The 24,517-nt window shown below is 39.0% G+C and overlaps 2 protein-coding genes across 2 annotated transcripts; one reads left to right on the forward strand and one right to left on the reverse strand.

The window, feature by feature from the left end:
- The first annotated feature begins 1,731 nt into the window (after positions 1-1,731).
- med9 (mediator complex subunit 9) lies at positions 1,732-3,186 on the forward strand. The gene is made up of 2 exons (XM_034089686.2): positions 1,732-1,889; positions 2,663-3,186. Exons 1-2 carry the CDS (start codon positions 1,747-1,749, stop codon positions 2,880-2,882), a joined length of 363 nt encoding a protein of 120 aa, XP_033945577.1. The 5' UTR covers positions 1,732-1,746; the 3' UTR covers positions 2,883-3,186.
- A 603-nt stretch (positions 3,187-3,789) lies between these two features.
- LOC117451654 (dexamethasone-induced Ras-related protein 1-like) lies at positions 3,790-4,956 on the reverse strand. Its single transcript, XM_034090055.2, has 2 exons — positions 4,686-4,956; positions 3,790-4,564 (listed from the first exon to the last, which is right to left on the reverse strand). The coding sequence occupies exons 1-2, from the start codon at positions 4,954-4,956 to the stop codon at positions 4,041-4,043; spliced, it is 795 nt and encodes a 264-aa protein (XP_033945946.1). The 3' UTR covers positions 3,790-4,040.
- Between the last annotated feature and the right edge of the window lie 19,561 nt (positions 4,957-24,517).

A 24,517-nucleotide genomic window follows, 5' to 3' on the forward strand; every position in this document is an offset into this window, starting at 1 on the left:
AAGCTAAACACAAAACAGATACAAACTAACAGATACAAATAAAAACATAAAATCAGTCCAATCACAGCTAGCCACAAATGCTCACTGTCTGTATAGGCTATTGCGCCAATGTCTCCAAATCATGGAAGAGAACCGGGTAGAACTCTTCACATGGTTAATTAAAATCGAGATAACATGATTGTCCGAGTCTTCTAGGCGACACATGAATTTGTACATCAACTTTCTTATAAAAATAAACGTTCAACCCATTTGGTTTCATCAATTAAAGCCTACCATCTAGTGGTCATAGGATGTATGTATTTGCTTATACAAAACATAAAAAACTCAACTGCAAAGTCAACTTGGTTGTCTATGTACAGATACGAAGCCTGACAATTCATCTTTAATTTAGGTTTCAAATGTATATTTAAAAAGTAATATTGGCTAATCTGACAAAAAAGTCTGTAAAAATGTGTTGAAATAAATAGTCAATTCTCTTGATTGTTCACTTGGGGGCACTGCAGGTCTTCTGATCTGTACAGTAGGTTTGTAGTTGTGTGTATATTCAAATTGGTTGGTGGTGTTAATAGGAAATACATATAAATAATGTTAATATAGACAAAACAATGATATATTTTAATTTGAATAATATATTTAAATAAACTAGGTATACATATTTGCATTGTTTTGGTTGTTACTTTTTTATATGTATTGTGTATGTCTTGTAATTGTACTGTTGGGGAACTTGCAATCTAAGGTTTACATGCATAACATAATTACACCGTAGTTGTGTATAGGTCATTAAACAACCATACCAGAATCTTATGACATGGAATTTACTGTTTATCTTGTCAACAGTCATGTCATTTCTCCTGCAATGCTTAATTTATTTATTTTATCAGTAACTACACTGTTGTTTCAAAGCTTGCATGTCTCCTTTGCAGCAATAAAAACAACTATAATGCAGTTACGGTACAAAAGAAGTGCACTAAAGGCCAGTAGACTATCAAGGTTCATTGGAACTGGGCCACTGCTTTCTAGGAAATCCAGATGCTGAAATAGACACTGATGGGTATGAACTAGTGCTTTGGTAATCATTTAGATGTGACAGAGCTAGTTCTGAGTACACTTAAGCACAAGCAGTCATTCAATTTGTACTGAAGGATTCAACTTTGTTTTGGACCCAAAGATACACAGGATATCATGACCAAATGACCCCTCATATTCATGACAATGACGCATTGTTTGTTAAATTAAATGTGGAATGATTAATGATCAGCAGCTGACTGGCTATTCTTTATATGGTACTCATAAAGACAGTTGGTGAAAGTCTCTTTCCAATAAGCTTATTTGAATCAGATGATGGGAAAACATCTCTTGCCAAATAAAACCTTTGTTTTGGATTGGCAATCTGACTGCATGTCTTTATTTCTTCAAGACATTTATTAATTATATTAGCTAAAGCAATTGAACTGAATTAGAAAAGTAGTAAGAATACACATTTAAATTAGTGTCACTGTAAAAGATGATCTTTTGTATATATTGCAAAGCATTCTAATAAGAACACAGAACATCTGAAATAAACTTCAGCCTCTTCTCATTGATTTTCTGCTTGAAATCACTTTCATGCTAAACGATTTTCTCATAAGAATACGTAGGCTAGATACTTTTTGTCAACACACTTTGAAACAGTTATTATTGTGACATTATTCTAACAGTATTGTTTGTTATGAGCATGTATGTATGAAGAGCATATGTATATTTTGTATGGCGTTACGTCATCATACGACGCATGACGTACACAATCCGCGCCGCAGAGCAGGGAGCGTGATGGCGGCTCCTCAACAAAGAGAAGAGAAAGAGAGCGAGGATTGCTCTTTGTTACCTTTAGTTCATGATATTATCAAATGGTAAGGTTACTTGCAGATTCTCATGTGTTACATGTTCAACCGCCGCCCGGTTTAAACGTAATTACTTGTCGTAAAGTCGTTATGGTGGGGTTGATAAGCTTGTTGACTTGTTAGCCGAAGCTAAGTTAACTTCTACTGATAGGCTGAGAAGAAAAGGTAAACGTCCAAAACAACCAGTGGTGTAAAGTAATTAAGTACATTTACTCAAGTACTGTACTTAAGTACAATTTTGAGATACTTGTACTTTACTTGAGTATTTCAATGTTGTGCTTCTTTGTACTTCTACCCCACTACAATTCAGAGGTAAATCGTGTGCTTTTACTCCATTACATGTATTAAATACCTTTAGTTACTTAGCAGATTTGGATTAATAATGTGATATATAATCAACTCTTAAATCAGACTCAAGTTCCAACTGGTCTGTGCAGTATACAAAATCATTCAAACTAGCTGCACCTTTACCAGCTTTGATGACACATGAGTGCATCAATAATTATAATCAAAACATATCATATATATTATCATGAAATGGGCCAATCTGCATAATGAGTACTTTTTACTTTTGGTTCTTTAGGTATATTTTGATGGCAATACTTTTGTACTTTAACTTGAGTAACATTTGCAATGCAGAACTGTTTCTTGTTCAGAGTATTCCTACACTATGGTACTTCTACCTTTACTCAAGTACAAGATCTGAGTACTTCTCCCACCTCTGAAAATAACATGTCAACATGGAAATAACATATTCCCTTTCTCCCCTCAATCTGCTTAAGCATGGACAAAGACAGCCCGGATGTTCACCAAGAACTGGCCAAGCTGAAGGTGAAGATCCAGGAGGCTCGGGATCAGATCTCCACCATGCCCGGGGTGGACAGCAGTCCTCTGGAACAGCAGCAGCAGCTGGCCACGCTGCGGGAGCAGGTCCGCACCAAGAACCAGCTGCTGCAGAAATACAAAGGTCTGTGCATGTTTGACGTGCCAAAAGCATCCTGAAACAGAGCACTGACTGAAGGACACTCACAGACAGTCGAGGTCATTCTCACATATGGAGCAGATGTGGGATTCAAGAATACAAGATGGACGTTTAAATGAGAAAGGATTTTTTTCCTTCAGTTGCATCACTTTGAAAGATGTCTTGAACGACATACAATGTCTTCTTTTGGCTTTTGTTTGCGTGCTAGAATGCAAACTTAGTTGTGTTGTGTTTATATTAAATGTAGTTTTACAGTTTATCATTTCCTTATGTTATTATATTGAAAGTGTTTCTTTTTTTCTAATAAATTGAATTGAATAAGGAGTATTGGTCTAAAGTCTTTTAATCAGCATACTGCTTGCACACATTAATTCGAGCCTGTGGCCTTCATCATTAATTAAGTACATTATTGGCACACACTTCTATCAGTACAAAAAGCAATTATTCACTATGTTTGTTGTGTTCAGACATGAAGGGGGTTAGGCATTCTAAATCAAATCATTCAGTTTCATGCTTATCCAAAATGAATAGCTGGTGGCTCATGGCTGAAAAGTCCCAGTGAAAGTGCTCTAAACTGTATAGGTGAGTGTGTTTCTGGACCCTCAGGTCAGTATGTTACATTAATCTTGTGTATGAATGGAAAGGATGAGCTATGGGGTGACTTTAGATATATATTTGATATATTTATCCCATACGTTTGGCACTGTGGAGTGTTTTGTGTAACTTCATTGTGCTTTGCTCGAAAGTAAAGAGAAGAGGAAGACAAACTATAACAAGTGATTTTATTTTTATTTTCTCTTTTATCTAAAAGTTGACATAGACATAATAAATACACATTTGGATTTGTTCTCAATGCAACAAAAATTCAAGTATATCCCAAGTAAAAAAAAATGAATATAGCAAAATGTAAACGGTTTTTTTCTCCAGTGCCTTTTTGGCAAGCTAATGTGAGCAGAAGTTACAACATTTTCCTAGCATCTACTGCATCACTACATAGGGGACAGGCCTATGAGCGAGGCACCTGCCCCGTGTGTCTCATCACAGTTTGGATCACATTGCGTCTCTCGACTCGAGCGCTGGAGTCTATAGTATTTGGGTTCATGTCATGTGACCTGTTGAACGGCTCCGCTTCAGCTCTGGAAAGTCTAATAAAGTCATTTGCGCACACAAATAAAGTGTCAGCATATGATGCAGCCTTTCTCTTTGGTCTGGCTACCTCCTATGGCTTTCTCCTTTATGTACATCAAGTCACTCTGCACGCTGGGTCTCCGCGCAAACGGCTCCACAATCCCATATGCGTTCCCATCTTTGCACTTCTTATTTCTTAGGGACTTTTTGTGAAGAACTTCGCAGAACTGGACAGAAACTTTGCAGTGGCGACCGGGGCTCATTTCGGTTGGCAGTTTGGCAATGCTAAAGAGAGTCTGAAACATTTGGTCCACGTTGGTGTTCTTCTTTGCTGAGATTTCAAAGTAAGCGCAGTGCTCGTCTCCACCGACCAGCTGCTCGATCTCCTCCTCCTGCACCTCACGGTAAAAGTCTTTGTCACACTTGTTGCCGCAGATCATCACCGGGACGTCCACGTTCTCCTTTGTTTTGTTTCGCAGGCAGGACTTGGTTTCATATATCTGTCGCTTCAGACGCTGCACCTCCTGGAAAGATTCTCTGTTGTCCAGACTGAACACCAAGATGAACACATCACCTGGAAAAACAAATAAGAAGAAATGTTCAATATACAATAATTGTATAACATTTTAATAGCAGCAAATTAACTTTGCAAACAGCAACAGGTTATTGGCTTAAAGTTTCAGAGCTCAACTCACCGGTAAGAATTGATAGCCTCCTCATTGCAGGGAAGGGATGATTTCCAGATGTGTCCAAAATGTCCAGCTGGTAAACGTCTCCCCTGATGCTGTAGAGTTTCCTATGAAAGTCCTCAATAGTTGGTGTGTACTGGTCGTCAACTCTCTCGTTCAGAAACCGAGAGATGATGGATGTCTTCCCAACTTTAGTGGAGCCCATAATCACCATCCTGTGGCAATTCTTGGCCGGGATGTCGAACTCATTCTCGGAGATTGATATTTTCTTAATCATGCTTACAGCAGATGCACCCGGAGGTCGATGGTGTAGAAAGTGGTGGTTTTAAGTCCTTTCTGTGATGGGAGAGGTTCTAACCTTGCTGTGTCTCTGAAGCCTGAGGAGAGAAGGCTGGGGATTTATGGGGGAAATTGGCCGCGCCTCCTTCATGCGTCATGCGTCTGCTCCAGCTTGGGGAGATGGAACAAGACCCGATATCATAATGTTACTGTGGCAGTTTTTGTGCGTCAGCCCAGCCCCCTCATTATCAGAAGAAGGTAATGCTAGTTTGTTAAGACATTTAGCATTTTGTTGTTAATTATCACAAATTAGGTACATAAGCAATGGCAATAATGTGAATTGGTATATATTTTTTAAATGTATATTGTATTCAAACTTTTCTTTAAAGTGCATTAAATTGAAACAATGCGTATTTATTCATTGGACACAGACGTATCTCACATTTACATTGTGCATGTCCCTAAACACTCTTTCTTTTTAGTGTCCCCACATAAGTACAGGAAATTAAGCAGCCTTAAAATCGCATAACTGAAAGTTCATTTATGATATTGTAGCAGCCTTACAAATGCACCTTGAGATGTTACTGTGTTTTTAAAATATGCTATTATTATTGTTATTATTATTACATTTACTCAATTTATTTGCTTCAATGAAAGGCGCGAAGCAGATAACTAAATAAAGTAAATGAGGTTATACTGTTACCATTTCACTGTCACTGGGTCAGCTTAAAGTATTATAGTTTACAATGTGCAAGTTAATTTCATTTTCCTTGATTTCATGGTCAAACATGAAATGTTAGTCATATTTATTTTTATAATGATTGGCAATAAAATAGTATTAAAAACAGTTACAAAAATAAACTATTAAAAAATACCATACAAACCAATCAGCCATATAACAACTTTCACATGTGATAAGATTGAGAACAATGTCCAATGAAGATAAATACAATGGCATGAAATCATTTATTTAAAAAAAGAAAACTACATAAAGAACACAATCAGATCATCCTAAATGCAAGCAGCAATGTTTAAACGTCACAATGAGATGGAGGAACTGCTGGATGGACTGTTGCCTGGAAGGCATCGAATCCCATTGGTATTGACTTTCTCGTAAGAGTTAAGTATCCCACCACCGGCCTAAAGATAGAGCCCGCTGTCAAACATCGACTTTGCCACCTTAACTACTTATCACCTTTTACTTATCTTCTCACCTGCAAATCAGTGTAGAGAGGGAACACGACTCCTAAATGGAAAGTGTGTGACTCATGTTTTACTAATGCAGCATCTGTAATATTTATTCTAAACAATCTTCTTCATTTATTATTTCTGTAACTTGTTATCATTCATCAAAACCACACAATTATTGACTATTTGGGAATAGCTATTATGATCATAAATTATAAAATATTATTCCCTGGATATTTTTCCCAATCAATGTTATCTATATTTTCTTATTTAATGGCCATTTTGACAGCAGTTGCTATTGCTATCATCAAGATTAGCTGAGTTTACAATCTTGCAGTATCACTGGATTATGTAAAAGCATTTAGAAGGTTCCATTTGAATAATTAATTACTCCCTTTCTAATATTTCACACAATATCAACAACTATTCTAAGAAAGACGTGTATTAATAAGTCTTGGTATTCACCTTGATTTTGAAACCTAAAACGTGCCAACAATAATGACCTTTAGGTCCCTCTGTTAGGCATTGAGGATGAAATCAGAGAGGTGTACTTAAGCCTGCTTGTTCCATGCTTGAGCGACAGGTTTGTGTAACCAGGCCGGAGGGAACCAGCGCTTCACCCTTCACTATTGCTCTGTAATTAAGCCGGTATGTTCCCAGCGATGCTTTTCACAGAACATGTGCATGAAGGCTTGTTCAGCGAGGCACTGCTATCCTGCACAAATACACAAAGGAGGGAATATCATGTCTCACCCACAGGGAACACATCTTTATTTGTCTCTGCAAAGCAAAGCAAAGCAACTCTGTATGAAATGCCCTGAGGTTATTCAATTAATACCTTTGAAAATAGCATAAAATCACAAACACACTAGTCTGGGTGTTCACCTGCAAACCAGAACACATAAACATACAACACAGTTTGTGTCTTTTTTAGGTACAACCCATGTGTGTGTGTGCATCCTGACTCCTGTCTGCAGTGTTGACATGTGTTTGTGTCCCAGCCTCTTTGCAGCTTGTTCTGTTGGACCTTTGCATGCAATGTCCTGGCAACGCGGCCCTCAAGTAGAGTAACCACACCAGCTGCCGCACACTCAGGCCACAGCCAATCATACATATTAGCCTCATTTCCTTCTCAGCCGTGTTTGCCTTCATCAATTAGTAAAGAGGACAGAGAAGTCAGGACACAGCTGAAGGAAATCATGTTTTTTTTTTATCTGGTGAAGTGATTGAACCAGTATAGACACTAAGCCATGTTTTATTGGGAAGTAACCAATCTTGTTAAAGGAATAAGACTGTGCCCTCTTTCCATAAGACCATGGATTTTGCCTGTGAAAAATGCCAAGGCCAAAGGCTCAGCTGTGGTAGACTGGAGAAGCAAACTGAATTCCTCTCGCCGCCCTTCTCGCCGCTCCTCACACCGCGTATCGCCGCTCCTCTTGCCGCTCCTCTTGCCGCTCCTCTTGCCGCTCCTCTTGCCGCTCCTCTTGCCGCTCCTCTTGCTGCTCCTCTCGCCGCTACTCACACCGCGTATCGCCGCTCCTCTCCGAGCCTGTGCTACAGGTGTTCCGGTTTAACTGGTTCCCCGATCAACTGGTTGACAGATGTGGAGGCGTGGCCTTCGACAGAGATACACATTTCGATCGCTTCTTCTGTCGTTTACATAAATCTTTTGGTATATTTGGCTGGATAGGAACACTTTGATGCACATTCAGTACCAGTGTGTGAGGTTGTAGTTACGATGGCGATATCCGGACGCGAACAGCGGTAAATGACATTACTACTATTTTAGATAATAAGCAGAGTTGTGCAGCTCTGTTTATTGACCTTTCCAAAGCGTTTGACACCGTTGATCATCGCATCTTAAAGCAGAGGCTACTCAGTATAGGCATATCCAGCCATGCAGTGGGGTGGTTTGTGAACTACCTCTCTGAAAGGTCCCAATGTGTTCACTTTGATGGGCTGTCTTCTGAGTGGTTAAACATTTCTAATGGTGTACCACAAGGTTCTGTTTTAGGACCACTTTTATTCTCCATATATATTAACAGTGTAGGTGATGATGTGGATGAAGCTACTTTACATTTTTATGCGGACGATACTGTAATGTATTGTGCAGGTCCCTCCATTAAAGAGGCTGTTGTTAAATTACAAGCTGTTTTTAACACTATTCAGACTCAGCTCTCTGAACTAAAGCTTCTTTTAAATGTTGAGAAAACCAAGGTAATGCTCTTTTCAAAAGCTAAAAAGACTCCAGAGCCTGTTTTAGATATTGTAACTACGCAAGGAACAAAACTTGAAGTTGTTGCCTGTTACAAATACCTGGGTATCTGGCTTGATGATTGTCTCTCTTTTAAACTTCATGTCAATAACCTGCTAAAAAAACTGAGGGTTAGGCTAGGTTTCTTTTTCAGAAACAAGTCCTGTTTCTCGCTTGAGGCCAGGAAAAGGCTAGTCACTGTGACCTTTTTACCTGTGCTGGACTATGGGGATTTGTTGTATATGAATGCACCTGCCAATTACCTGAGCAAATTGGATGCTGCGTATCACAGTGCTCTGAGATTTGTCACAAATTGTAAAGCGCTTACACATCACTGTACACTGTATACCAAGGCAGGTTTACCATCTCTCTCTGTACGGAGGCTCAGTCACTGGTACACTTTTATCTATAAAGCTTTGTTGGGTAAACTCCCGTATTATATCTGCTCGCTGATAACACAGAGAGTTGCAAGCAGCTATTGTCTGAGGTCACATGATGTGGTCTTGTTGGATGTGCCAAGAGCAAGGACTGTCTCAGGTAAGACAGCTTTTATGTGCGCAGCTCCACTTGCTTGGAACAATCTTCAGCAAGAATTGAAACTGAGCAATCTCATTCCTCTGCATGTTTTTAAAGCTAGGGTAAATGAAATGCTTGCCGATACAATGGGCACTTGTAAATGTCTATAACTATGTATCCTGTAAATATAATGTATAATGTCCTTTATTGTTTTATGTTTCATGTGGAACCTATATGCTGCAGGTCTCCCTTGAAAAAGAGATCTATGATCTCAATGGGACCAATCTGGTTAAATAAAGGTTTGAAATGAAATGAAATGAAGATGCAAAGATTATTTTATAGTGTTTGGGGTTCACATTAAAACAAAAACAGCCAAAGAAAAACAACGACTGACCAATTTCACAAACAGCAGTGACATGCACATGTTAGAAACGTGATTATGCTAGAGTTGTTATTATTGTGACATCAACCCCCGTTCCTTATGATATTGTATCACACATGAACAGCCCCGTGCGGGTATACATGCTTGACGCTTAATCATATAGTGAGAAGTCTAATTTATGAGAGTGTAATCGTGTTTGCCTATGTGCATATATTAGGTGTGGTTGTGTTTGAGTGTGGTTGTGTTCGAGTGGGCTGGAGGAGAAAACGTAGAGATGATCCATATTGATGTGAAAAGTTGGACTTCTGGGGTTCTTTTCGGCTCAAATCACAGAGGTAATGTGGACCTATGTGTCATTGTTTTTTCAGCAATATCTTTCAAAACACATGAACAGATTATTTTACTGTGAGACAGCAAAGTCTATATTATCCCAAAATGTATACCAGCTATCATATAAGTATTTCATTTTATTGTTCATACACTATTGGTTCACATGATTCATACATTTGTATACGCAACATATTGAGACAAGTTCAAATAGTTAAATATTTGTTTTTATTTCATTGAGATCTTCTACAGACAATTTGATGACATTTAGCCTTTTGATGGCCCAACATGTCAGAGAGACAATACCATGTATCAGTTTGTGAGCTTATCACCTATAAACTCCTTCTTCTGACTTACAAATCCCTCCATGCCCTCGCCCCCCAATACCTGTCTGACCTGCTCCGCTACCACACTCCATCCCGGAAGCTAAGATCATCTGGACAGGATCTCCTCTCCACCTCCCGCACCAGGTTGCGGACTTTTGGTGACAGAGCCTTCAGTGTGGCATCCCCCACCCTCTGGAACTCTCTCCCCCCCGAAATCCGCAGCGCCCCAACCCTGGACATTTTCAAAAAAGCCCTCAAAACGCACCTTTTTACTAAGGCTTTCCCCACTAGTTAGTTTAATAGGTTTATTTTTCCACTACTTCCCCCCCCTACCCGACTTGTAAAGCGACCTTGGGTTTCCTGAAAGGCGCTATAAAAATATTATATATTATTATTATTATTATTATTGAGCTGTAATGCAGGTTTATACATAGATGCAGATTTATTTTTAAACATTTTTATTTTTAATAGTAGCTGATCCATCTCACAATTTTTCCAGGTGCATTTGCAAAAATCAAATATAGTCTTCCCTTGATTCAGCACAGGTGTGGTTCCAGACACATTACATCAGATGCAGAGGTAATGCTTACGGTGGCTTTTTCTCAAAACCATTATTCAAAATTAGGAACTAAAAAGTTTGTGCTCCCTGAGAACATTAAAGTTACATGCAATGTGCAGTGTTCTTAATTGGAAAACCAAGATGCAACTTAATCATCTTTGGACCATGTATGCATTGATGAGATACCTGGCCTGTGTCTAGTGATTTTTGGAACCTTCGAGAAAAGATTATTTTTCGAAGTTAAATTATTTATATAACCATCATTTATATTATGCTTAATAAATATGTTTTCTTTGTGCGGAATCCCTACTGTTCAGATACATTTTCAGACATAAAGTCTGCCCCTGCGGAGAGATCAAACTTCATTTATTCACTCGTCCGGGGCCGTCTGATCTTGTGTTTTTGGGGGAGGGGAGGGGTCTTTTCTGTGTTTTCATGGCGTGAGACTAGGGGCTGTTGCGTGTCAGGCCGGGCCATAGTGCAGAGAAACTGTTGAATGAAGTATGGGCTGGCGGTTTCCAACACAAAGGCTTCATGTTTCAGAGCCAATCAAAGCTCTGCTCTGAGTTTAGCTTTGGTTTGCACACCACCTGTATATGTTGATAAATCAGCAATCTGTCATCTGTGTTATTATCAGTGACATGCAACCTCATGTTGTACTGCCTGCATGACGTACAACATGTGAAGCAAAACATACTGTAACTCTGTATGTAAGGCAGCCATGCACAAGTAGTGTAACACTTTTTAGTATTTCATTTCATCTGTTTGTACGCTGTGCACTAATTTCATCTGTTTGTACGCTGTGCACTCATTTCATCTCACTTTGAGGAAAATAGGCGGAGAAAATTATTATGTCTGAACTGTCAATGTAATTATCTTTTAGAGAGATGAAGGCGGTGAAACTCTGAAGACAGAACAGGTTGTATGAACTATCAGCAGTGTACTTTCAGATTTTCCAACCATTTGTGTGAGTTATCAGAAATGATTTGTCATAAGTGGATAACCTCACATTCACTGGACAGAAGGTAGTTCAGAGGGTTCTTCTCTTTGTATGACCTGTCTGACCTGCGATTCTTCTAAACAGGTGGTTATTTCGTTAATGGATTGAAGAGCAGTGAATGCACAGAAAAACACGTCAGATAAAACGGAGCGGTAGACCTGAACTCACCTCACGAAGTTGGAGGGAGGTCATTCAGATCAATATACATGCTGGCCTCTTGAAAGAAACAGCAGGACAGGCTTTTCCCCAACACTGTCATCAGCATCCAACACAGAGAAAAATCCTATTGAGCTACAGCATGTCAACCTTAAGAGAAGTTTGACATTTAAGGTAATATGCTAGATCAATTAGATGGAGATTTTATTACACTCTCATGTCTGTACAATAGATATGAAGCTACAGCCAGGAGTCTGCAATATTAGTTTATCAAATACACAAGAAACCGTTAGAATTCAATTCTTACTCCCAGCAAGTACACCAAGTTGTCTCTTCTTTGTTAAAAACAGACCAGGTAAGGCCTACATTTTCTAGCCATATCTGTGGTAGTGGTGTAGATAACTGACAAAGCATCAAATAGAACAACTTCAGAAACACAGATTCATTTTATATCTCCAGCCTGTTATTCGGTTGGATGCTAGTCAATCGGAAGCTATTGGTACCTGTTTATGTGGATAATTATGTAAATGATGCTGTATGATGTCCTTTTGTTGTTCTATTTATGTTTTTATGTTTCATGTGGAACTACTTGAGCAGGTCTCCCTTGAAAAAGAGATCAATGATCTCAATGGGATTTATCTGTATAAATAAAGGTTTGAAATGAAATGATTCATGTCAAAATAGAATTTGTCTCGTTGTGAATCTGTGGACAAAGGAGCTTTGTGAAGGGCACTTTTTGGAAAATTGGCCCAAGGTGCTTTACTGTTTCCATGAAGCATTCTGCAGACTTGAATCAGAGGTAATGGTCTATTCAATCCTGTAACACTTCACAGCGCAGTGTAGTTGGTAAATGTGACTACCACTGAGTGATATTATAAATGCTTAACCATAGACGTCAGTGAGCTGCTGACCTTTGCAGCACTGTTTAGGTAACGCTAATAGCTTCGCACAGAAAAATAAAAAGAGAGGGAGGGGGTGAGAGGGGTAGCTAGTCTTTGACAAGGATTTATATATTTAATTCAACCTCACACATACACAAACATTTAATATCAAATATGAATTACCACCCTCTAGGTAGTTGCATTTTCTCCCACCAACACCTCGTCTCAACCCCTACATATATATTACATGAACTCCGGACATATACCTGAGCTGTGCTGTATTAAACTGTGTTTGAAGACTCAAGTATTTTTTAGCGTGGTCTCAATAAATCTCTGGAGGAATTAAAATTTCAGCCAACATGGTTTGAACCTACTGAAATGACACCTAATTCACACCCACAACACATTCACTCTCACCAGCTGACAGCCGTTTTCTAAAGGTTGTGTGTCAGGGCGGCATCACAAATCATCACAGTTTACTGAACACCTTTTTGTGATTAAAACCACTTAAATCCCCCTCAATGTATCAATTTTAAAGTCATATGAAGAGTTTCAGAGATTCACATTTGATCCAGGCTGTATGACAGAATATCTCTTTGGGTTCTGCAAAACAAGATTTCATAACACAAGATGAGCCACAGTAAATCATGATGCACACACATGGACAGTATTGCCCATTTCCTCAGTTTTTGTTTACATCTACGGTGTGCAAACAGCGCCCGTTCTGACTCAGTGTGACGCCAATACAACCACTTGAAGGGATGTTTTGCGCTCAGTGGCCGGCACAGACATTCCTACTGTTCAGCTAATAAGGCACATATACGTGTTCTTTTCAAATCATTACACAGGCATTATGCACAGGCATGCTCGCTGCACTGGGGGGCTTCAAGTTGGACACATCCTAGCCCTCCTAATGAAGTGTGTGTGTGTGTGTGTGTGTGTGTGTGTGTGTGTGTGTGTGTGTGTGTGTGTGTGTGTGTGTGTGTGTGTGTGTGTGTGTGTGTGTGTGTGTGTGTGTGTGTGTCAAGTGTTGGCCTCTTTTGTAGTGAACAAATTATGTAAACAGGAAGCTAAATCCCATGGATAAGAAACCACAGACATGCTGCATATGATTAGGAACACAAAAACACACCCCATTGATTTAAAAATAAAATGTAATTGACTATTATATTTAGGAAGTATCTGAACTTTTGATAGATTGAAACATCAATTTATGGTAGACACTTCATTGATTAATGTCTCTTTATTCTTATTTTATTTAAATTACCAATCTGTTAATCTGTTTTAGCAACATTAAAACAGCTTGACAAACCGCACCAGAAATATAAAATACTTATGGATTGTGAAAGCTTAACAGTTAAAATGTTAACAAATTCATCTTACAAGATAACTGGAATGGAAGATCCACATCAAAATCATAATGTATAAACCAATAAGTGCGTTAGCCCTGTCAATCTGGTAGAAGATGCTTTTGTGCTTGAAGATATTTTCTTCATTGGCTGATACGGAATATGGATCACGGGTAGAGTTCTAAAAGCTAAGATCACATAAAAAAGAGAACGTTATCATTCTATGTGTTTTTTTAACCCTTTTATCCAAATACAATTTTATTTCAATGTTTAATTTTAAAGCATTTTAATACCTTTCATTTAGCTTAGAAGTAGCACATTTAATTGTGTAGTGGGTAAAATAAAAGTAAAAACTATTACATTTATTAGTAATATCATTTTACACAGAATATGAAAGTTAATTATAAATGTTTATTGATGTTTATTGATGTTTAGCTGCTGTAAACTCTAGTTTAGAGCTAAACATATTATTTTCTCAAGAAATACAGCATCTCACATAACATTTTCACTCTTAAAGACTGTCAATGGCGGCTAGTAGTGATGATGCTAACAGGAAGACCCTGAGCTCTCATTAGTCCACAGCGAGAGAAGCTCTTCTCCTGCTGTTCACAGCCCGACTCTTCAGCTTTGTACTTGCCTTTGTACCACCGACAGTGAAAGACCATTGCTTCCTTATTCAATTTTGTCTCATACAGGCACTGGGTTTCTGCAAAATGTCATTCAATAAATCACTACATGTTCATTCATTTTGTGTGACCTACTCTACGTCCTCCTGGTTGCAATGTTTTGTGTGAACAAAGTTATTTTCGTTGGTGGAAATAAAATCTCATATTTAGTGGTTACCATAATTCTAAGAACACAGAGTAAATAATGGCTAGGATTGAATGTCACCAGCTGCACCGAAATATCTTGTTTCCCCTGATCACCTACAGTATTCTTATAATCTGCCATTAAACCATGTGCTCCACTTCAGCTTCATGCAAGAGGTCCTAAAAGCTTCCTTCAGTTGGAGCAACTTCAGATGCCTTATCCTCGGTCTTCTATTCTAAAAAGCAAAAACAAAATGATTCCAACTTTATGGGCAACAGAGTATGTATTGTGTTTTGGTAAGGTACAGTTCACACGGCAAACTGCAAATATATTTTGCCTTAAGCGAAACTTTAATTACTACATGTGCTGGGCTGTGTAAGTAACATTTTGATAATGTCAATGTTCACATCTGATCTGACGTGTTTGATGTCACTGCGAAGGACGGTGAGATGACTTTTCTGGCTACGTTTACAGTCTTGAGAGGAAAGAGAATATTATGCTATTTATAGTAAGGAGCTCATGACTTAACTAAGGACAGCTGTGCAGAGAGATGGATGATGAGGTGAGAAATGTCAGACAGTACAGTACAGGTGTAACCCTGAAACATACAGAAACAAACTAAGATAGCATTTATTTTTTAACGAATCAGGAGAAAGAGTTTGTGATTATACCCTGTCCTCTATGACCCACCAGATAATGTTTTTGTATTCCAAATTAAAATGATTGTTGTTAACTGAAGTCATTCCGCTGTTGCAACCTTGATTTAAAAATGTACAGTGAATTAAGACAGACAAGCAGAGATGGATCACTAAGAGGGCTGAGTGGAGTGCCAGGACATTGTGTCCTGTGTCTCATTTGAAAATGTGTCTGAATTTTCTGTTGTGGAAAATTATAAGAGTTTTCTTTATTAATTTGTCCAAAGTTGACTCAGTACAAAATACATTTTTAGAAACAGGTCACGGAGTCTAAAAATCACATGCTGTTTCCTTGAAAAAGTCTGTTTGTCAGGGTGAGTTCAGCTAAAACATCTTAATGGTTTTGATTGCACATAAAAACACTCAAATTATAAAAGAGAACTTTCAACATTTAGTAGATAAGTGAATGTAATGAGGATTTCATTTAGTTTGGTGCGGGAAACTTGTGAAACGCTGCTAGTTTCACCTACTGGTAATTTACCCCAAATACGTTGTTAGACTTTTAGTAAATTAAATATAAGAAGGCATGAGCTTAAAGATAAGAGGACAAAGTCGTCTTTGCCTGTCTCTCTTCCCTTCTTCTGGAAACCATTTCGTTTAGTATGCTGATTAATTAAAGGACAACTTGATGTGGACAGCACACATATATTTAAAGAGAGAGGGATTGCAGTGACAATATGAATACATTACTTAGCAGTTTGGAGTCAAAAGGTCTACGTGAAAAGGACCAGAATAGAATTTCCACTCATGTAGCTAAATGTGGCAGGCGGTAATGTGTGTAGCTCTCAGACACCATGTGACAAGTCAAGGGGACACAAGGTCATGCCCTCCCATCTGTGTGTGACCACCTCCTAGGAACTCTCCGGCCAGTCATTACCAACAGCAGGAGCATGCAGAGAGCTGACTAAATGACAGACTGGGTCAATACTGGCCAGCCTATAGCGACTGCACCAAGCTAATTGTGTATAATGGTCGTAGCAGCATTGTGTTTATTAGAGGGCCTGAACCCACCACTCCTCTCGTGATGAACCTTATGGAGGATGTTCTGAAATGTGAGAATGGACTCCAAGATGAACAGGTGGTGCAAACATATTCAGACAACATAGCACATGTACAGATGCACATAAGGATCTGTACGAACTCATGCACATGCAAATACTGAACCTGGATGCACTCGGCAACCTGAGCTCCCCCCTGAACCCACGAGCCATCCCAGTCTGCCCTGCGTCATGGCAGCTTTTGTGTTAAGAATATCCATCATATCTTAATTTAGCTAAGCATGTTTATGAAGCCTGATAGTGATCAACTGCCCCGAGTGAAAACCTTGTGCACCCAATGTTTTTCTGACCCCAGGGAACCTGTCTTCTTAAGCCTTACGAAGTACAACATGTACTGTATCTCCCTGCACTCTGTTTTTCGAGTAGAAAACAGCTGAAAATAAAAAATGAACAGTTACAGGGTTCAATTGATCAACTATTTTAGTTTCCAAAGTCCTCATGACCCCAGCAAATTTTAAACGTCTTAGGGAACAGGCAACAACACCAAAATGCAGCAAGAATGCAGAAAAAAAGCAATTACAGGAGAAGACCCAGAACCTGTTTTGTGTGCATTTGTGGGATTGTACTGTGTGAAAAGGTTTCTTGACAAGAGAGACACATAGAGCACAAACAGACAAAGACTATGGAGAGAAGTCAAACTTTATTTGACTTTGTGGAGTACTGACCTCATGTACAACATAGTCACTGTTTGAACTTGGTGGTGCATACCTTTGAGGCTGTATTGGACACTGTATTTTCCTAATTGTTCAAATATGTGAGGTGTCCAATGACTTTAGAAATATCAATTGTATTAATTCATCAAACTTCCTGAAGTCAACAGTCTGTGGGAGCACAGGTACAAAATACAGTGTCTTGAATGCTGAACGATCTCAGTAGCACAGCAGGCAGCAACAATTATCAGCTATCACTTTGCATAATCATAGTTATATCTATCTCTTTGCTAAACCTCTATAATATTTTATAATGTATGCTGTATGTATGGTGTATATAATGTATTTTCTTCTTTACTAAAAGAGAATCTTGCACTGAACCTCAATTCAATTTCCATTTCCTACTTTTAAAACTTTTTCCAACCCTATGTTCAGCCAAAAATTACACAACCTTCGCCTCTTTTTTTGCAAGCAAAATGGAAACAGTCCACGACAGGCAGGCAGGTGGTGAAAGGCAGATGGGAAATGTTGAATAACTCAGTGTTCCCTGACTGCGCTAAGTGTGGCCACCCTGTTGACACTTTCACATGTACTATGCATCATTATATGGATTGTATGGTTAAGAGTGTAGAGTATCTAAAACATAAATGGACAGCAGTTTAAATATACAGTATAAGGCATATAATTGGCCTCTTATAGTCACTCTCCACACTGCTCACCAATGTGATGGTTTAATGACATCTGTTATGTAATCAAGGTGGAGAGGAGGTGGCAGGGGTTTCTTTCAGCCTTTCTGTGTTACAGTGACTGAGACATTTTTTTGTTGATGTTACTTAAATGTGCGGAGCGTGGCTATCTTCCACAAAAATAGCAGGGTCTCGCTTTTATTTTAAATAAAATTTGGAGCTTGGAGCCTTTCAATATCGTAGAAGAGCAGAGTCTTTGATATTTTGTTATTTGGTGACGTGGTGAAAAATAGAATATATAATTACAAGAACACCAACTACCGCTTCCTTAAACTAAAATCTATAAATGAAACTCATTGCAAGCTAGATGAAACAATTTTTATTTTTGTATTTATCTTGGACAGGTTATAGGAGGCAACTTTGTGTGCCTACTCTACTCAAAGTCAAGCATGCAGAATATATCAACACGCACTGTAATGCATATTACTCTATTCATCTCTGTAGCTTAGTGTTAGACTTCCGAGAAGTGACTGGAGATGAGAACCGGCAATATGCAAGCACTAAAACTGAGACAGTGGTGAAGTGTAAAAAAAAGGCTTTATTTTGTCCACGACACTGGCAAGGAGTTGACGAAGAGCACATAGACGTGGAGCTGGGCTGACCAGGAGGGGAGGCAGGCAGAGCGGCTGGAGTATGTGGATCTGGAACAGGAAAAACAAGCAGGATTAGGAAAGAACATCCTTTCACACGGAGCATCAAAAAATCACTAGGAAAAATACTAGTAGGCCTGGACGATAGTTTACCACTGAAGAATAAACGAAGAACTGGCGAAGTCTGAGGATGGGCAGTGGCGGTTCTAGACCAATTTGACTGGGGGGGCCATTGGGGGGCCAGTTATTTTCTGAGGGGGGCACAATAAATGCAGGACGAAAAAGAGAACTAGACAGTATGAAGTAATTGCGCATAAGAAAACAATGCAATACAGTTATTGATATTTGTTTCAGTACACTTATTTATTTCAGATAGATCTTATAGTTATTACTGTTAGCTTCAGCTTAAGTTATAGTGCAATGTTTGCACTAACACCATATTTATATACAAATAAAGGCAATGAACAGTTACATCTCTACTTTACATAAGGGTGTCTGCACAATCTCACATTACAGCAACAAAATCCTGCGGTTTTTGGCAAACCGAGTACCAGAAAATATACATTTAAATTTTATTTTTTTAAATTAGGGGGGCCACAGGGGGGTCAGAGGTCAGTGTTAGGGGGCACTGGCCCCCCCTGCCCCCCCCCCCCCCCCCCCCCCCTATAACCGTCCCTGAGGATGGGAACCAGGGTTTTAAGCAGGTGAGTAGTGACAATCAGTGAGATGAACAACAGCAGCGGAGCTGAGTTGGCGGGAATCAGAATGTAGGTCAGCCACGCCCAGCCAGGAAGACAGACACACAGACAAACAAACAGACAAAACAAACACGGGGGAAAAGAAGGAGGAAGTACTGCAGATCCTCACACTTAGCTCCCACAGTTATAACAGTTTCTTGCTCTGACCCTGAGTGGCCATTATTTCCAGGGACGGTCTGTACGCTGCAGTAGAGAAGGACTAGACATCCATGGTAACTTTCTTTTAACTCCACAACCTGGAACAAGAGAGTCCTGTCATTGTTAGAGAAGTTCTGCAGCAGAGTTGAATTTGTGTAGCTGTTTTCCCTTAAATACAAATGCAAATAGTTAGTTTGTCCATCACCTCTTGATAAACACATAGTAGCATTTTGATTTCTCATGCATCTATCAACAAGACCTTTTTCTAAAAATAAATCAACTCTATGATGTCACAATGCTCTAATAAGGTTAATGTTTGGTCAGGCGTAAAAATACTTTGGTATGTTGAGGAAAATATTGATGGTTGGGTTAAAATGAATATGTAATTGAAATAAAGGGAGCAGTGTTGTCATGGTCACGGATGTAGTTCTGGGGCACGTACTGGAACAAAATATGCTGTTGTTGTTCTCGGGGGGGATATACTTGTTTTTGTATGTCTCTTTGGGTGTTCTTTAGGGACATTCTGCACGAAATACCAAATGTTGCTAAAGCTTCATATCATTGAAACATGCTTGTATCAAATTAAAACTAAAAATAGCACCAAACTTAACCTGGAAAAAAAGTTGTATTGTGTAGCTCTTTGCAAATGTGTTTATAACTTGTTTATTTTCTGTAAGCGAGCCTTGGTATTAATCTAATATGATGTAAAGTATTTCAGAGACCTGCTGATGACTAACTGCTATACAAGGTGCCACTATAGCTAATCACAAGCACACTTTGTTTATTTACATCTGAATTGTGTTTGCCTGTACACTCACGTTCATGTAACTCATGTAAAAAACACAATCAGTCTTTCATCTTCATCCTTAATGAATGTGTGTGACAAATAATTTTTTTTATACAAGATGTACCATAATAATTAAGAACCTGTGTACATAATGTTCTTGAATTATGCACTACACATGCAAAGAGATCTTGTTTTAAGTATCTAAATTACATGCAATGTCATTCCCAACCATAGAATGTGTTTTAATCTTCAGATTACAAGAGCATTTAAAACATCATTGTATAATAATTTGGATCTGACAAGATGGTAATATTCCTGCACTATTTGTGGAAATGCATACAAATGTGTCATTACAAAGCCTGAGCTTTGCTGGAAAATATGACTTTAAAGTCACACAATAGTTAGGATATTTTTTGGACATTGGAAGAATCTTTGAATATAGAGTAAGATTGAAACAACTTTCGATAACATGTTTCTATCCAGAATGTTTTGTTGGACAAGCACATCAGTGCTCTTGTCATAGGGTAAGTTTTAGCTTTCTCTGATTCTATTTTGTGCTCAACTTGTCCCAAACATTTTGTAAATATGTGCTTTCTGTTCAAGTAAATTAAACGAGCAAGAACACAACATTTTGTGTCGTTATTAACATTAACAAGATCTAAGTAGGACGATGCAGTCGCTGGAACACATGCAAGAAGCAGACAGCCCTGAACACAGAGTTTCAGCAGCTGGGAGGGGGGGGGCGGATATCCAAGACATGCAGTCCCTCGGTACAGCTGGTGACAAGGACACACCTGCCCTCCAATACATGTCTTTGTTATTGTTGGACCCAGCGATCCATAAAAGCTGCATAGCACATTAGTCGTATGCACATTTATAATTACAAATGTTATGTGTACCATGTTTTCCCTTTATGTTCAAAATCTTGAATAGTGCTGTTAATCTAAGCTGCAACAGCATGCTGGATTTACTCATATCCTTAAACATGAGCCTTCTATTCCAATAAAATCAGAACATAAGGATTATAAATGTGCATACTGTATCTGTGTGAGTGCTTGCATGTGTCCGTCAAGGTTAAAGACAAATCTGATAAACAAACCTTTTTCTTCATCTTCACAATAAACTGTTTATCCAGATCAATCAGGACACATTGTTCTCACTCCCTGTCTCATACACACACACACACACACACACACACACACACACACACACACACACACACACACACACACACACACACACACACACACACCACACACACACACCCACCACACACCACACACACACACACACACACACACACACACACACACACACACACACACACACACACACACACACACACACACACACACACACACACACTCCCACACACTGGACAAGCTGTTCTCCCTCTGTGTGTGTGTGTGTGTGTGTGTGTGTGTGTGTGTGTGTGTGTGTGTGTGTGTGTGTGTGTGTGTGTGTGTGTGTGTGTACTGTTCAAGTGCACATTTGTACACCTTGTTGACTCCTGTTTCCAACTGACTTGTCCCCCTTTTGTACCTCCGAACAGCTGAGCCACACATAGGCCTACTGTTCTTGTTTGGAGATAGCACAGATAGATTCCTTTTTTCCATTATTTAGACAAAAAAGGAAACTGTGACCAGCTCCTGCTTAGGACACCCACCGCCCCAGACTGCACAATCAGATCTCTTTTAACCTATCAGCAATATGAAGGGACAATGTGGTTTTTGCCGTTCTCTTTAGGGAGAGGAAGAGTTTGATTGAACCGAATAGAAAGCCGTACATCTTTGCATGAAAACACGACACTAATCTGCATCAGCGTTGGACAAAACATGTAATCCTGTTGGAGTGTTGATGAGTTGGAGGTGGGTGGCATGGCATAGAAAAATATCTCATTTTAAAAAGATACACTCAGTGTTCCATTAACAGCTGGGCTTCATTTATTTCCATTTTTGTTATAGCTTCATGTTAGTGTTGCTTCTCTCCTGTAAATCGTAGTCATTTCTTCCCTTCTTTAATGAATAAATGTACTACTGTGATCAAAATCTTACCCTTTAAAATACAAAGATCTAAAAGTAGACCTCAAGTTTTTACTATAAACGTTTCCTCTCTCCTTATATCTCTTTATATTAGGCCATGTGGGCATGATTTTATTACACAAAATGTTTTGGCCTCTCTTGCCTTCATCACAACATTGAACATGTTGTGTGAAGTATTCTGATTTCAATGGCTGTACATTGATGTTCATGATGGTCTGTACTTGCATGTGATTTCCCACGAAAAGGCTGTAAAAGAGATGAGCTGATTCTGCTTACAGTGAAAACAATGTGCAGCCAATTCTCATGAAAACTTGGGGAACACACACACACACACACACACACACACACACACACACACACACACACACACACACACACACACACACACACACACACACACACACACACACACACACACAGGAAATCAATTACCATAGAATTAGTTGGTTACAAGAAGTGGGGAGTTTTTCTCAAAATCATCAGAACAGATTTATGCAATTATGCAAAAACTACAAACGGTTAAAAATGACTGTATAAAGGTAATATACATTATTTTCCCAAAAGGACCAACATTTTTTTTGACAAGAAATGTATATTGCTTCACAGTGAACAGTATAGTCAGACCAAAAGTATCATAAGGAATTCAGAAAATGTAAATCAAATCAAATCAAGTTTTATTTATATATAGATTTTTAGTCGAGCCAAAGTGCTGTACATTTAATAAAAATAGCCTGCAGTAGAGACACTTTACAGCAAATACAACAGCACAGATTGTTCAGAATATCAGTATGAGAAAAACGACACCCTCTATCCTTAGACCCTCACATCGTACAAGGAAAAACTTCCAGAGAAAATCCACAGTTTAAGGGGGAAAAATGGGAGAAACCTCAGGGAGAGCAATAGAGGAGGGATCCCTCTCCCAGGACGGACAGACGTGCAATAGATGCCGTGTGTAAATCGAAGAGATAATACATTACAGCATATAGACTGAATGTTAGGAAATGCATGTGTCTGTAATAAGAAGATGAATCCACGAGGATGTCAGCAACAATCCTGTGGAAGCCATCAGCAGGGCCGTATCCAGGATTTCCTAAATACCGAGGTCCAAACATGTAGGGGGGTTCGGGGGATACCCCCTGAGATTTTTGGGATTTTCCTGATCTAGTTAGGTGCTTTTTAAGTCCTGTGGGGGGTCACAAATTGGATAATATATTGTTCAAACCATGTCAGTGGCTGACAATGTCAGCATCATTATTTTGAAGTAATACAAAAATCAGTTGATTGTTACTATTAATGATCTGGACATGCAGAAGAGGCTAAAATGATCACAAACATTGTCAACATTCATTTTCCATGTCTCTCTCCTTTCCATAACCTGCAGCCTCTCTTCCATCTTCTTTAGTCTTCTTTAGTATCTCTGTGATCTTCCTGTTCATTACTCTCTCTGTCCTCTACGCTTTCTCTTTGTTCAATCTCTCCCTCGTTGTTCACTTGTTGCTCCTGCCAGTGAATTAAAAGCAATTCAGCCATTTAGTTCATTTCACTTGTTTGTTTGCATTTTTTTTAATTTAAATCAGTTTTGTTTGATTCTCAAAAGAGAACAAAGATGTAAGCAAATGGTGTTTTATACAATTGTATGTTATCATGACATCATAACTGCAATAGATGTATGATGTTTTAAAATGATGCCTATTGTAAATGAAGACTATTGTTATAGATAGATAGGGTTATTACGCCTACATTCTTTTGTGTGACTGTACCTGCAGTTCCTCCCTGACTTCCATCACTTTCTCTCTCTCCCTGTCTCTTCTTTACCAAAGCTGAGCTTCAACTGACGTAGTCTTTTCATTATAGCTGAGTCAGTGTAAAAAGAAAACAATACAATGTTATATCTTCAATGTTTTACTCAAATTGAAATGAAAGAAAACCATTAAAACGTTTGTTAAAAGGTAATCCTTCTGACATTGGATGAATGTAATTAACTGTAGCTCTCTAGCTAGTTTATTCATGCAATTTAAACCAAAGTTTATACTATAGCTGTAATATAAGTTAGTGTGCATGTTGTCGTACGTCCACTGACTAAAGTAGAGCGTTCACACAGGATCTTCTGGTCATAATGATGTCCTGATGAACAGAAACACAAGCAGCCCGCTGGACTCAGATCTCTAGATACCACATCACTCCTCCGCTGCTCCGATACAAGTCCGGGCTGCGGTGGTTTGTTGATACATGGCGTCTTCTTCTGTTTGCAAAACTAGGGCTAACAGGGTGGGTGGAGGGGGTCTGGAGGATGGGTTTGGGCTGACAGCCCAGGGGCACAGCGGAGGACCCGGAAGGGGTCTCGAGC

The sequence above is a fragment of the Pseudochaenichthys georgianus genome, chromosome 8, assembly GCF_902827115.2.
Source record: "Pseudochaenichthys georgianus chromosome 8, fPseGeo1.2, whole genome shotgun sequence".
Classification (NCBI taxonomy): domain Eukaryota; kingdom Metazoa; phylum Chordata; class Actinopteri; order Perciformes; family Channichthyidae; genus Pseudochaenichthys; species Pseudochaenichthys georgianus.

What these genes read in the sequence shown, in the direction of transcription:
- LOC117451654 (XM_034090055.2), bottom strand. Translation starts at nt 4,956, where the DNA reads ATGATTAAGAAAATATCAATCTCCGAGAATGAGTTCGACATCCCGGCC. An exon ending in GAGGCTATCAATTCTTACCG is followed by an intron (nt 4,565 to 4,685) that starts GTGAGTTGAGCT and finishes TTGTTTTTCCAG; the next exon opens with GTGATGTGTTCATCTTGGTG.
- med9 (XM_034089686.2), top strand. Translation starts at nt 1,747, where the DNA reads ATGGCGTTACGTCATCATACGACGCATGACGTACACAATCCGCGCCGC. An exon ending in GTTCATGATATTATCAAATG is followed by an intron (nt 1,890 to 2,662) that starts GTAAGGTTACTT and finishes AATCTGCTTAAG; the next exon opens with CATGGACAAAGACAGCCCGG.